Source organism: Pocillopora verrucosa, chromosome 13 (genome assembly GCF_036669915.1).
Source record: "Pocillopora verrucosa isolate sample1 chromosome 13, ASM3666991v2, whole genome shotgun sequence".
Lineage (NCBI taxonomy): Eukaryota > Metazoa > Cnidaria > Anthozoa > Scleractinia > Pocilloporidae > Pocillopora > Pocillopora verrucosa.
Window position 1 is genome coordinate 6,204,744 of NC_089324.1, and position 15,521 is coordinate 6,220,264.

General features: G+C 37.2%; 1 protein-coding gene and 1 long non-coding RNA gene across 2 annotated transcripts in view; both read left to right on the forward strand.

Moving 5' to 3' along the window:
• Window positions 1-417, forward strand: part of LOC136276759 (uncharacterized) — a 2,158-nt gene extending 1,741 nt beyond the window's left edge. The window contains exon 2 of the long non-coding RNA XR_010716062.1: window positions 1-417. This exon is cut by the window's left edge and continues 849 nt beyond it. This is a non-coding gene — a long non-coding RNA (uncharacterized lncRNA).
• A 1,813-nt stretch (window positions 418-2,230) lies between these two features.
• Window positions 2,231-11,795, forward strand: LOC136277688 (uncharacterized). The gene is made up of 6 exons (XM_066160166.1): window positions 2,231-2,319; window positions 5,284-5,403; window positions 6,944-7,044; window positions 7,415-7,566; window positions 8,877-8,980; window positions 10,752-11,795. Exons 2-6 carry the CDS (start codon window positions 5,293-5,295, stop codon window positions 10,941-10,943), a joined length of 660 nt encoding a protein of 219 aa, XP_066016263.1. The 5' UTR covers window positions 2,231-2,319; window positions 5,284-5,292; the 3' UTR covers window positions 10,944-11,795.
• The last annotated feature ends 3,726 nt before the right edge of the window (window positions 11,796-15,521 follow it).

Below are 15,521 nucleotides of genomic sequence, written 5' to 3' on the forward strand. Positions count from 1 at the left end.
CAAGGAAGAAGGGGTGAAGCAAGTTCTGATGGAGAGGTTTGACAACAAACCCAGAGTCTCTTCAAACAAGCAGATGCTGGCACAAATATGTCAGTACTTTATAGATAATGCAAATTAAGATTGCAATTTGTGCAATTAATGTTTTGTAAAACTAATATTTACTCTTTTGGTTTGGTTGCAAACAAGAATGCAAACAGTAATTCTGAAAGGGTCTATATTAATATTATATTCAATTCGATTCTGTGGAACCAACGACCAAGAGGATCAACTTAATTTAGTGACATGTTGAAGCATGAAAGTTGTACAAAATGTAAAAAGTTTGAAAATCATTTTTGCACGGAAGATTTACTAGTCACAATGAGGACCAGTGAGACATTGAAGTGTGGTTCTAAACTATAAAAAGCAAATTTTAAAGTACAGTTTGTATTTTTCAGAGTATACTTATAATATTGTACTGTAGATATCACTCTTGTTGGAGTGATGGGTGAAGAATTCACATTTTGCTGTATATAGAAACCAAACAAGAAAACATACAAAGAATAAGGATCAACAGTCTTTTTCTTCAAGTTTCTTTGTCAAGCCTTTATTGCCCCAAAGCAAACAAAATCGAACCTTAGCTCACTGGAATTAACAAAACGCCAGCGCTACAAAATTGTTTCAACTAAAGGTTCATAACTATAAAATCTCATTAAAACTTGACTTACCTCATTCTTTGTTATTTTTGCACTCTTCCCAAGAATGAATTTCAGTGTTGGCAATATCAAACACATAAAAACAACCGAAAACAAGCTTGATATCGAGAGCAGACTTCGAACACGATGGGCACCATTTTGTGTCTCGTCCCAGTCTCCACCGCGCAAATTCACTATCCTGACTGCTATCTGAAAACTAAGTCCTTTCACGGCAGTTTGTGAGGAAACAAGCACGGTGACACCCGATTTTTTCCCGGCATTTGCTAAGAACAATCTAATAAAGAACATATTTGAAAAAGAAAAAAATTTTGATAATAGAACATGACTTTTTTTGGAAAATAGTTCCGCACTTGGTGTATTTTGACTAAGGCGAGGACTTCAAGCTAACCACGGAACTGTCCGAAAAAGTGCAAAATCCCCACAGCCAGGCAATCAGAAACAGGTAAAATGAAGCAATACTGTTTATTTTAATCAAGGAAGCTTTAATTTCAAAATAAAATTTTGTGTCTTTCAAGTTACCAAGGCTAAATGCTGTATGAAGGTGATTCGAATTTTTAACGCACAACCAGTAAAAATACCCATTTTAAGGTGACCCCATTTTTTTATTGCATTTTTTTAATGTTTATATCATGAATGTTAATTATACCAAGTTTCAAAAAAAGTTTGATAGTAGAACAATTTCAAGGGAATTACCTTAACGTGTCCCAGCTTTGAAAGCCAGTATAAAAAGCAGCATTTGAATCTTTTGTCTTACAGTTTTCAAAGTTAAACAACCTTTTATTAGGAGCATCACGTTGCCGCTGGGTATCTTGCAGTTGGCGCTTAAAATCCTCAATTTCCCGTTCAAGTTTATGAATCTTCTTGTTATTGTTGTCAATAATTTCTCTCAAGTAGGCCTCCTGGTCGGTAAAATCAGTTTGTGTTTCGTCTTCGACTTTTAAGCTACAATCTGGTAGATCTGGTAGATCTGGGACCGTTTCGTTTGATAATTTGTTTGACGATTCATTTGATAATTCTTCAAGAACAACAGCTGGGGTAGACAATTTTCGTGATGCACTTTTCGAAGCTGTCAGTTCGAAGTTTCTTTCCGCCGGCTCCTCTCTTTTGTGTGGCGATGTTCGAATCCATGAATACACAGAAGGAACAACTCCATCTCTTAATTCCTTTTTGACGGCGAGACATTTCTAATATCACCCTTCCTGAAATGCTGGGAGCATATCTTTGTATTTTCAGTTAGCTTGAAGTGCTTTCCTTCGTCTCTTCTTATCGCGTAGAGGCATTTCTTCTTAACGTGTTCTCGATCGGAAATTAAAAATAAGACACTTTTGTCCCATCGTCTATGTGGTAGCATTTCTTCGTAAATTCTGGAACACAACAATAAGTCGGCATTTCCTCTTCTTGTAAATAATTCGACTGAATCGAGTCAAAACAGTTCACCTATTCAATCTTAGTTGACCTTTTGTTTACAGTGTTGTCCTCAAGCGTGGCCTTTCTGACCTCGATTTCATGTTTAAGTAATTACCAGTCTCGCGCGCCTCGGCCATTATGAAAGTCGTGTATACGCTTTCTTTACGCTCCAGTTTGTCTTGCAACTTTAGGGAACGTAAACACGTTGGTAAGCGTCAAGGTAAGAAAGGTATTGGAATATTACATTATTAACCTACGGATTCATTATTAATCTTTAGGGCTGACTAAAAAGTCTGACTGACTGACGAGTATCACAGACGACTAGATTGAGGTTCATTGCTTTCCCATTCTAACTGATTTGTGCAAGGTATTAAACTACATGCATCAGATAGGCGAGATAAAGTTTCTAGCCTTTTTCTGAAATTTCTCATCGCTCGCTATTACGTATTTTAAAGGAAAAAAGGGTTAAATTTTTTACCTAAATGGAGACTTATCAATTTGAGTTGGTTGAGGTATTCTACATCCCTTCTTTGATTGAGTTGTACCTTCTGGCCTACATTAATTTTGGAGCGTGACATACGCATCGATCGCGAACAACTTTTTAGTGATACTTAACGGTGGATTTCAAATTTTGTTTCTTCTCCTAAGGTACAAAATGTATCGAATGTAGCTGGATCATAAAAGCTCGTATTTTGTTTATCAAGCAGCGGATCTCGAGAGTATACTAGTTGTTTTATTTATTTAGCACCACAACGTCGACAATTTGACGCTGTTTGCAAATATATTGATTCTTGATCAGTTGGAGCGACATTATCAAGTAAAAAGGCTTTCTTCAACATGAGACATGATGATAATTTCCAAAGTTCTCATATGTAATGGAAAAATATTTGCTTCTATACGGTTAGTTTCCGTTCTTACTCGACTGTGACAGAAGGCCCCCATATGCAGTAAATAATTTTCCGCATAAACTAATCGCGTGGTTGTGAAAGCATTCAATTACATCTGTTAAAAAGTAAGTAGCATTTGAATTTTAGCGAGTATGGCACATAAAAGCCATGCAAACCTCTACAAGCCTTAAATGCGATAAGGTTCATATCTCAAACTGGATTTATTTTTAACATCCATTCTGATACTTTCAAAGTTTGAAACGTCATTCGAACACAATATCAACCTTGTGTTACCGTCAATACAACCAAACAAACGACGTGTCGCACAGTGGTTATTCCCACTCACTTTTTAATTTCCATTGCCATCCAAAGCGCTGGTCTGGCAAATACAATGCAAAAAAACCAAAAGACAGATGGAGCATTTGGTGATGGAAATCACTGGAGCGCAGAAACCTGTTTTCATTTTTGACAGCATTACTTAATTAGTTAAAATTCCGTAATCATTCTCCAAGTGCCATCTAAAACGTTGGTCTGACATGCAATGCATTGCAAGAAAACCAAATTAAAGAGCAAGACTTGCGCATCTACAGACAGACGGAGTATTTGGTGGTGGAAATCTCTGGAGCATAGAAACTTGTTTTCATTTTTGACAGCGTAATTTAAAAATCAATTCAAAAAGCTGAATTAACAAGAGCTTGTTTATTCCAAATTGCACGAAAAAAATCATGTGATTACGTGTTAATCATATACATGGAAAAATACGAGATGGCTTATTATAATTAAGCATAAGCAAAGCGCGCGTATCAAGTGCAAAAATAATTTATTCAAACCGTGCGTTGGGTCAAAACAATCGCGTAAGATCAAAACAATAATACGCAGTGATATCTTCGTATCTTTAAAGCGCAAAAAAGTTCAAAGTGCAGCTAAACAGTTCAAGGAATTGTTCAGTCTGTGTCCGAATCACTTTCGATGAAATGGAATCGTCGTTTCCGAGGTTTAACCATGTTTGTTTTTAATTTCGGCGTTGGATTGCTCGAGCAAAGTGTTAAGCTGAGTCGGCTCGTGATTTTAAAAGTCACTTTTCCTCATAGGTATAGGTTAATCAAGATTAATTGATAGCAGAAGTTAATTATTAACATGTCAGCAACATTTCCTGAAAATCTGAAAGAAAAAGAATAAATAATGAATTTTTTATGAATTTTTATGTGTAAGACTTAATGACCAAAGGTAATAAAGGCTACGAAGACGCAAAACCTATGCTAAGCAAAAGCGTAAAGCACGAAAAAATACAATTATATAATAACTTGAAATCCTGGTAGCTACAAAGGTTGTTATTGTTGTTGTTGCATGGCGTAGGCGACCTGATGTCATTATTTGTCGATAACTCCAGAGGAAACGGGTATTCTTGCTATCTGTGCTCGTTTTTTCTAAGGCTACAGGAAGTCTTTTCAACAATTTGTCTTACAACTGCGTAAGCAACACCACGTCAGTAAGCTTCAAGGTATTCGAAGACTCGACTTACACTAATGGTAAAGTAATGACGTAGATAAACTAAAAAATATGTAACATATTTCTGCCTTCTGTTAGCCAAGCAGATTTTCAGGGTTGGACTTTTCTCCAGTTCGTCAGTTCAGCCGGGCTGTTCTATATTTTCCGTTTCCCTTCCATCCCTCTTCGCTCTAAACCTTCCGTCACATATTACGAGAAGTCGCCGCCATTATCAGATGGTATGAGAGAGTTAAGGTCGCAGGGTTAATTAACAGTTGAAAAAATGAATAAAAAAATAGCTTTTGCAGCCAATCAAACTGTGCATTTTACATTAGACGTTTGTGTTCGGATGAAAGGAAACCTCAAATAGGTAAAGTTATTGTATAATATTCACTCAATATGGCGTAAAATGCATTTAGGTCCCAATCAGATGAATTTCTCACTAGACTAATTTAAAATATCTTTGGTTTTTTTTGCTTGTTCTGCAATGCGAAGTAAAACCTAGACGCATCAAGTTCCAGAAATGACCTTCTAAGTACCCTTCTTTTGAAAGACGAAAGAGCGTTTTCTTTTTAATCAGAGGTTCCAGCGTTTAAGAACGATCAGTATTTCTTCGTCGTTTCCTAATCTCATTAGAAGAACAATTATCACACTGATAAAATAGTATATGGAATGCTTCATTCATTTTGTTTTTTAGATTTTGCTTTTTAGATTTTGTTTTTTAGATTTTGTTTTTTAGATTTTGTTTTTATTTTTTTTATTTTTTAATGTTTAGTACTATATCCCTTTTTACTATATTTTTACTGTAGATAAATCTAATGTTTATGGATATAAAGATGGATTCACAAACAGCTGATGCCGTCGAAATGCATGAACACGAAACAAAGGGAGCTTCTGAAGGGGATGTTTCTTCAAAAAAAACAAAGAGGGTAAGAAAGTCTTTGATGAATATCAGATCAAAACAGCACGAAACTTAGTTCAAGAACAATTGCCACCTCCTGACATCCATTTTGAAATAGAAAAATTAAATTCCCTAAACACTGGGTTTTATTCAGAACTAGGGTCGTCTTGTCTAGTGTGCGTCTCTCTTTCTCATTTATCTATAAAACTATAATTATAATGATAATTATAAACAATTATTCACCGAAGTGGAAGGTAGAAGTGATGAATAGTTACCTGGACGCATCGCGGCACAGTAATAGTAATACTCATAGTATTATTAATGCTAACTAATCTTTATCATCGCTATTTATAAGCATTATTCATTAGCATTATTCATAAGCTAGATTCATTAGCATTATTCATAAGCTAGATTCATTAGCATTATTCGTTGGCATTATTCAGTATTAATGAATAACGAATACTGAATAATGATTTGATAATGGACAATGTTTCATGACGTCAAGGTCTGGACAAAACTGGCGCTGGCCCGGATTAGAATGGATCAGATTTTGAAGTTTTTTATTATTTCCGCTGAATATTAAAAAAAACCTTTCAGTTCCCATTTTCTACTTAAAATTTATATTTCCTGAATCATATCATCTTATTTAATTACAGCTTTAAATCACTTAACCTATTATAATTGTCTCTGAAAGAAAATCTCCACAAGTTAATGAAAAGTTCCATTTAGTTCCAATTTAAGACAAAACGCAAAGAAACAAATTTAACTTCCATTTTCTCGTTTTATGTTTAATGACACACCCCACTCCCCTGAAAACTTTTCTAGGGGAGCCCAGATGGACACTGGTTGATAGCCCTGTCCCTGTAGAGCATGGTGATACCCACATCCCGCAGCAGCATTCCTGGTCAGTTTTACTAGTTTTGGCTGCATTCTAGGAACTCCCATGAAACCTTTGTACTTCTTTCCTGAAAATAGCAGTATCCAGGCCTTTGATCCACTTGCTCCTCGAAAAAGGGCTGCCATTTCCCACCTTGATGCAATTGTATCAAAGAATTATTCATTTAATACAACGGATGATGAAAGGAGGACTAGGGAAAAGTAGTTACACAACGGGAAATGAACCACTTGCCGACTCAGATTGTCTATGATAAATGTAGCTAAACTGCCGGTGAATTATAATAGTTAATAATTGGTATTAATCTTCAAGTTCATAACAAGCTATCCCCCGGCATATTCTTCTGATATTTTTTTATTGATTCTTCCGAGTAAATGAAGAAACTGTGAAATAAAAGGAAAGCTATATCTTCCTATCTTATGCAAAAATACTTAAATTTAAATAATCTCAGCCAAGTTTCGATTTGGAGAGCAGTATGCTAATCTTTGAGCTAATGTGTTACTCAAAAAAGGGTAAGCAATGAAATTGAAGGCAAATCATGTTTTAGACTAATCTAAAACGTTAATATCTTGAGACTGTTGCAATGGACTGATATAACCGTGAAACATTTCCTGGTTCAAAAGAAGAGAGGAATTTAGTTTACTTGCTCATTGAATCTCGTCTACTTTTGTAGGGTCGGAAATGGAAGCTGCTTTTGGTTGCAATGGGGTGGGCACTGCTCGTTAGCCACGCCGCTCTAGTTTGTGGTGTGGTTGCACTTTTCACGAGGAATGGGTAAGGTTTAAAAAATCTTCCTAATTCAAAACCTTATATTTAGTCAGTTAAGTGGATCGTTTGTCTCCTACTCATTGATAATTGTAAAGGTACTAAACCAACAGCAACCTTTTTTCTCTTTTTATTATTATTATTTTTGTAAGTGAACCCCTCATTTTAACTCAGAATCCCAACCACGCCCCCTCACTGATAAAGCAAGAGAGGCTTCTAACCGGGGCTTTAAGCTTAACCGGAGCTTTAAGCTTTACGCTTATCAAACAATTAACATAGTATGAATTCTCACCTTTTCAAATCTTGTATAAACAAGCATCGCGAGGGTGATGATTATTTACTGTGTTCTTAGAGGATGAAATATTTCTATCTTGGACAGGGGATCGACACCGCCAATAAGCATCTATGAAAAGCCTCATCCAGTGAAGATCCAAACGAAATATCAACTATGGAACCTTGGGCAAAGTGGTCTCGTTGTGTTGAATAATGATGGTACCGTAGATTGCAAAGGGACTTTTGGGGCCGCTGGGAGTACGTAGATTGATCTGTTTTTTACTAGCGCAACTATGAACTGCCCATATCTAATTTAATGTTTGTGAGTATCATCTTTGAAAGAGCTGTCGGGGTTTAAGTAAGGTACCAGTCAGCTCACAAACGCCTACACTGAGACCGCCTTACTAAAAGTCCAAATCGATATTCTCGATGCAATAGATGAGAACAAATGTGTTTGCTCCTCATGTTGGCCATGTTCATTGGGTTGGATACCATCGATTGCAAACTTTTCGGATAGATCGTGAAATCGTTTTAAATTAAGAGGAGGTGATGATTGATGGTAAGGAGTGAGTCTGTAGTGAACTCGGTGATGATACCTAGGTTTACTTTGCTTGAGGCCCAAAAAAGTCGCCCAAAAGCTTCCTCGGCACACACATAAGCATGTGCGCGTCATGCCGAATCAAAGAAAAAGCTGAGCCACTTATTCTGAGTGGAGCCATCTTCATATTCCTCACATTTTTTCAGTGACAGAGCCGTAGCCGAAAGCTCGCGGAAATCTTCCAGTTTCATTGAGGGTGAATTGTAAAGGAAAAGTGACAGCTTATCCATTTAGATAAACCATTTACTGTAATTCGAGGAAATCAAACAAAACAGCAGGAAATATAGGTGTGCTTTGGCCGAGAAACGATTTAGCTTGCTCCTCTATCTCGATGTTTACTTTTGCGGTCTAACAAATTTCCCATCTGATTAACGGGTTCTCCAAAGTCAAGTTAAACGCAAATTAAATTATTGCGCGCGTTCTTTAAGAAAGAAAAACCAAAACAAAACAAATGTATGACAAAAACAAATGCTACAGATCCGGCAGTCTATAAATCTGTGCAGTGGTCATTGACGCCTCAGATATCTGATATAAGTTCAGAATTGTTGAAAAAAAAGCGAGTTATTGATACGAATATTTAAACAAGCCATACAATAGTTAACTGGCTGACGAGTCGAGTCTAAAGGTTACATGATGTTTCTAGTTTGAATGGCTTCAGATTTTATCACCAGAGTAACGTTACCTAACCATTCTTGGCGCTGAGGAAAATCCGGATAAGCTACTCGACTCGACTCCTTCTTCCATCTAAGTTTGCAGTTGATGTGCCAGCATAGTAATTTCGTTCGATGCGTTCTCGTCTCTTCGTGCGCTCCTTTTTACTTACTCATTTATTTACTTTATTAAGAGTTATTGCCAGAATTTATAAGTATGGAGCTACGCTTTGTGCGCGCTGCTAGCTCTGCATTAACTTGTCTCCGTCGCTGTGTTTTTTAAATATATGTAATTTTAGTCTCTTTTCTTTGAATCGTAGTTATGTCTTATGATAACACATCTGCTTGCATAGGCTGCATTGCCCTTGGCGTCGACAATTTATTACTGGTGGGAGATGCAACAAGCAGAACTATCACAGGAAAGGTAAGAAATGGATATTTATTTACTTATTCGCCCACTCAAACGGCACTCGTTCTTCACAAACCAATTCTTAATTCACACTTAATCCATATTATGTGTTAGGTGTAGAACGAACCTATCCTGACGGGTAGAATTAGATCTTGAGGTGAAGAATATAATTATTTGGTTTACTTTCCAATGTAAAAATGACTGAATGTCAATCGGTAAGGCGAGTTGGATTTTCTTACCATAACGGTTATAGTAATCCATAATTCAAAAAAAAGAAGCTGGATAATAGCAGAGAAGAGATATAAATGACTGTAATCCATTACATTTGTTTCCCTTACGAGCAATTGGTCTAAACGCATCAGGTGACCGAATATCCTCCGGCTAAAACTTTCATAATGGTTAGAGTAATCCATAAATTTAACAAGAGAAGCTAGATAATAGCAAATAGGGTATATAAACGACTGTAGTCCATCACATTCGTTTCTCTTACGAGCGACTGGTCTAAAAGCATCAGGTGACCGAATATCTTCCTGCTAAAACTGGAAGATATCCGAGGATATACCCAACCGATATTCCCCAAACCTTGTGTCCAATAGGGAAAACCTTGTTTATTAAATTCAATTAGGGTGAGTGGGCGCTGTGTGGTTGTTACAGAAGAAGGGATATATTACTTTTGATCTACCCGAAAAAAATAAAATCTTAGTGTGAATTGTTTAGCTCGGTTCAGGAGAGAGGGGCGTCTCCAGGTTAATCTTGGTTTAGTTATCATTGATACTGTGACGTACATTCATTGATTTTCAATATGGCGAGCAGATGTGTTACTCGTTATCTTCTGCAAAAATTGGAAATAAGATTTAGACAATATGATACAATTTTTTATGTAGTTTGAGTTAGGATAAGAAAAGCAGGAGCTATATTACAAATAAAAATATACTACCAAGTGGCGGATTCGTCGGTTGAAAATTTTCGGTTGGTTTCTCCCTTTTCCAGGAGCTCTCGGGGCGATTCGGAAATATCCTGATCCTAAAAAAAAATAAACGCTACATTACGCATGTTTCTTGTTAATGGTTCGTCTCATTGTTCCCTTTAAAGTCTACAGTTGCCCACTTCGATTTCACGTAAGAAAAAAGGTTGCGCAAGACCTAAGATTGTTCATAATTTCTGTGCATAGTTCTCACGGTTGGCTTTCTCTCCCAGCGCTCGAAGATAATGAAGTCTTTCTTGATTCTTATTAAGGGAAATCTTTTTGTTATATAATAAATCCCTTATTGACCAAGCTTGCTCAGTCAAGATGGCTTGATATTATCCTTGCTGTTACTCTTTTGTGCGTTTTTTATGGACCTCGAATCGGTCCATATAAAAGCAACACCCGGCCACTCTCTACCCATATTGACCTCATCCCTGGTCAATAACGCATGTGTATTATCATTCTCTTTTGTTAGCTACTAATGACGTCCCTTCGCTAAACTGAGCACGCCTCATTTAGCCAAGCGAAGCGCGTATTATATTGCTCCGTGGCGTGACATTGGCAGTGATGAGCTGACGCCCACAAATACTAGAAAAAGATGGAGTCATCCCTTTCTACCTGGTGCAGCAATTTTGATGCTGCACTTTCTGTCCGTGTTTTAGCCTGTGTCTATATTGCAGCACCGTGGTATTTCTTGCGAGTCTCGTTGCCGTAATATGGCATAGTAGTGAAATAATAGTAATAATAATGCGCGCTTATTAAGGATAGTGGATGATTGTTTTTAATTCAAAATTATCTTCTTCACCTTCAATTTGAAAGAATATAGATAACATTGATGGAAACGATGAATCTTTTGAGCCTGATTACTTCTGGAGCTTCACGATGTTCAAGCACCATAATAGTGGCCTCTACATGGGATGCGACAACTCTAGAAACGCAAAACTGTTTGAAGGTCAGCCAGTTGAGTATCCAGATCCTCAAATTCTTTTTGTCCTTACCAAAGTTGACTAACTTCAAAAGACAACTGATGAAGAATCATGGCGCTTCATGTTTTTTCACTGCGAAGTCAGCTTTTATGCAGCTATTCCCTTTTGCGAAGGTATTTAAATTTCAATGTTATAACTAGTATACAGATGTCTTGCATAACAGATAAATGTCTGACATCAGCTTCGATCGTATCAAGAGCCATAGGTTGAACAGGCCAAAGGTTTATTCTGGCCTTCACGGTATACTCATTGTTATCATGGAATTGATATGATCAGTAGGATACGCAAGTATACATAGAAGAGCTTTAGCTCTAAAATCTAGTTGAACCTGCACTCATCGTCCTTAATATATTCTATTGTCACAATAGAATTTGTCTGACCCTCCCTTGAGGCTTTATAGTCTTCCAAAGATAGTATGCCCTCTATCTTTTGTTATAGACGGCTGACCTCCCCCCTCCGGTGATAAATAATAACTTAATAATGATAAAATTAAAGAGAGAGACTGTTGTAAATAAAATGTTTCTTCGACCCACATACTAAGTATGCTGATGGGAAAAGAGCATTGAAGGTCCCTTGCTTATGGTTGCATACTTAACCAAACGGATCACGGTTCTATCGTTAGCCTGTTCAGAATAAAACCTCTGGATACAAAATGCTGAACAGACGTTCGTTTACACCTATTAAATTACCTAGACGACCAATCTCCTTGTAAATATACGCATAAATAGTCAAAAACGAATATCTCAACCAGTGAAAAAAACTGTTTGCATGTTAATTACAATTTATTGTATTGTAATGTTTTTCTAACTTTAAATTGAATTAAGGGTCATGCTTAGCCGTCGAAGATGAGTTTTTTAATAAAGTTTATATTACACTGCGTGAAATTTAAAGAATACCTCCATCCTTGTTAACTGATCAAGAGAATTTGAAAATGATTTTAAAGTAAGTCTCGGAAAAACTATGAACGTGCGCGCCCTGTTGTCTCAAATTTGGCCGAGTTAACTGTTGTTTTGTTTTGTTTTTGTTTCAGTTTTTGTTATGAAAATGTACAACCTATGTCTAGATTCTTTCCAAAATTTTGACTTGGTTTTGATTAATTGTTGACAGGACTTGGTGTCGTCCAATTCTGTCCGTAATCATACTCAACTGAGATAAAAAAAATCGGACTCGCGCTTCGCGGTCGTCCGATTTTGTTAATCTCTTATATGATTACAGACCAAATTGGACTCCACTTAGTCTTATTACCATTATTTATTAGTATGTAGCCGGACGATAACAATGGGAAAATTTTCAGTTCCATATTGTGATTAGTTTTTGCTTTCGCTTTCTGCTATTTTGTTTGTTTGTTTTTTTTTTGTTTTTTTTGTTTTTTTGCCAATTGCATAATTTCAAACGCACTTCGATAAAGTATGCTAAAAAAAATTTCATTTTTCGGGCTACTTTTCAAAGTTAATGCGGCATCCAAGCCTTGACGCGATTAATCAAAAACTGCGTCAAATTCCGGAGACACGAGTAATTGAGAAGGGGCCCATCTTAATAACCGCTCACTTTCCCCCCGCGTCTTTGTTTTCACACTGCTTGTTTTGGCAACCGTCAATCCAGTGAAACGAGCTTTGGACTGGTCACCCGACATTTTCTTTTCGCTTCAGCTTGTCTTGCAGCTTTAGGAACGTCAACAAGTTAGCAAGCGTCAAGGTAAGAAAGGTACTGGAATATTACATTATTAAACTAATATTCATTATTAATCTTCAGTGCTGACTGACAAGTCTGAAAGACGGATTCGATGACGAGTATCACGGACGACCAGATTGAGAAAATCGAGGGTCATTGGTTTCCCATCCTCATCGATTTGTGCAAGGGATTTACTTAACAAATAAAGAAGCCTTGACTGTGCTCTGTTCTGTTATAAAGCACGCAGGAAGCGGCTAGAGCACGAAAGAAGTGTAGGGAGAAACACAAGACGTAGTCGCCACTCTCATAAAGCACGCCACAATAAGCCAATCAGAATCCCTGTTAGAATAGTTCAAATAATCTTATTGGCATTACAAGACTAAAGCTGTCAAAAGTGTCAAACCATCAAAGTTCACATTCTCCAATAGTTTACAAACTAAAATAGTTCGGCAGGTCGAATTTGACACTTTTGCCTGAATTTTTTAAGTCTCTTATATAGAATATTGAAGTGAAATGTTCAGTAAACTTCAGCCGAATTATGGCTCATAAAAACACGCGAGTTTTTTCACATGACATGGTAGAAAACAAACTGCTCAAGGCGAGTGTTTTTGGAATGAACGACAGCCGAATTCACCGGAACATGAAGATCGCTCGGGATGACAGCGCAGTAAAACTCGGCTGCAGTGACTGATGTGACTTTCCACTCAACGCATCGGAAAGGATATGAGGCTTTCTGAGGCTTGCTTTACTGTGATGATCGGAGATCGTCATGATGAGTGAGCCGCGATGGACTTCAGCATGATCATATTCGCTCAGACACTGTCATGATCAGAATGAATTTTAACAGTTATGCCAGTTTGGTTATATTTTTCATCATTTCTGTTGTGTTTTTTTTGTTTTTTTTTTTTTTTAACACTGAAGCTTATATACTATACAAGTGTTAGCTGTGTTTGATTTTTATTACCGTACTTAAGCTTGCGATCTAACTGAGCGTGAAAATCTTTAAAACTCGGAATGTCTATTTTGTTTTTCCTTTGAGGATTTTCGTATCTGCTCACGTTTTAAGAACGTTCTTCTATTTTCTTCTGGTTCTTCTATTGCTACTTGCCGGCTCGCTTGTTCCGAAATTTCACTTTCAATTATCGGAAAAAAGCTAAAAAGAAGTCCCGGAAAAGGTCGAACATAGCGCAATTTGGCAGATGGCGTGAAAGCTTTAGCTCAGCTCTATGCTCTATACTCTCATAGAGCACGCTCTTTCAACCGATGACAGCGCGCGTTATATCATAATAGATGCATCGACAATATTACGCTGTTGCAAATATATTGATTCTTGATTGGAGCGACATAATTCAAGTGAAAAAGTCTTCTTCAACATGAAAAAAAAATTCTCATATGTAATGGAAAAACTATTTGCTTTCATACAGTTAGTTTCCGCTCTTACTCGACTGCGGTAGAAGGCCCCCACGGGCAGTAAACAATTTTCCGCAAAAACTAATCGCATGGTTGTGAATGCATGCAATTATGTCTGTTACAAAGCGAGTCGCAATTGCATTTTGGCGAGTGTGGTACATGAAAGCCATACAAACCTCTACAAGCCTTAAATACGATAAGGTTGATATCTCAAACTGGATCTATTTTTATATCCATTCTGATACTTTCAAAGTTTGAAACGTCATTCGAATACAATATCAACCTTGTGTTTCTTTCAATACAACCAAACAAACGACGTGTCGTACAGTGGTTATTCCCACTCACTTTTTAATTTCCATTGCCATCCAAAGCGCTGGTCTGGCAAATACAATGCAAAAAAACCAAAAGACAGATGGAGCATTTGGTGATGGAAATCACTGGAGCGCAGAAACCTGTTTTCATTTTTGACAGCATTACTTAATTAGTTAAAATTCCGTAATAGGCTGAGCCGTAATTAGCTTTTGTTGTCTGGCAAGTATGTCTGGGAGTTTTTCGGTATCTAAGGCCTGACGTCAATCATTAGACTACTTTGCCCAACAAGTGGTTTCGAAATCCACCTATTGTTTGCTCTTAGTAGCACTAAAGTAACGCTACCCGCAGATCTATCTAGGGATGCTGGATTATATAAGATGTTTCGTTCAATGTTTTGTACTCTGTTGCCCGATGCTGCTTGACGGAAAATTTACCCAGCTGACACTTACCCTGACATTTACAGCTTACCCATCTTCGAAGCGCAATCATATATACGAATGTTCGAGAGTCGAACCGCAGCTGCTGATATGTAATCGTCTGTAATCATAGGAGTCACAGGACAGAGTAGTCAATAGAAATAATGCCGAGGATGCTTTCATTTCTATTCCTGGGCTAAATTGGGTTAGAAAGTGTTTTGGCCTTAAAAACCGCGGGCACTTAGAACAATGATGGCGGATTCACAACTAGTCGCTCCTAATCAGATTGTTCTCATGCATTTTTTCGGTTCGACTGGCAAAGACGGCCCTCCGATATAATTTATTTCACATGTACATAGTAAATGCATCATCGTGAGTGACCCTTGAGCAGGATATTTCTTATCTTCGGCAGCTTTATGTCCTGTGCGTCCTAATTAAATTAGCAAATTTTAAATTTGCTGACATTAGGCTGCTAGGAACCGTTTCAATGAGGTGGTCATTTTGATAGATGGGCTGTGGATCCAGTTTACACCCATTCTCCCCATCCATTGGCACTACTTATCGAATATGGAGCCCAGTAAGCAGAAAAGGTGACGGTGTTATGAAGAGGCATCCCACTGAAAACAAAGTGTTTTGCGATGGAACTTTTAAGGAGCCTGATGATAACAGTAAGTATACTGTTATGTTATTTCATGCTATAAACGGGTCGACAGGGTAACCAGCGATAAATCATTTCCTCAAATCGAGATTAGAGTAGATTATGATACTCTGTAAGACAGCATTTATCTATTAAG

Coding starts and splice junctions, on each gene's coding strand:
- LOC136277688 (XM_066160166.1), top strand. CDS start 5,293: ATGTTTATGGATATAAAGATGGATTCACAAACAGCTGATGCCGTCGAA. Junction 7,567..8,876: donor GACTTTTGGGGCCGCTGGGA/GTACGTAGATTG, acceptor TTTGAATCGTAG/TTATGTCTTATGATAACACA. Junction 8,981..10,751: donor GCAGAACTATCACAGGAAAG/GTAAGAAATGGA, acceptor TCAATTTGAAAG/AATATAGATAACATTGATGG.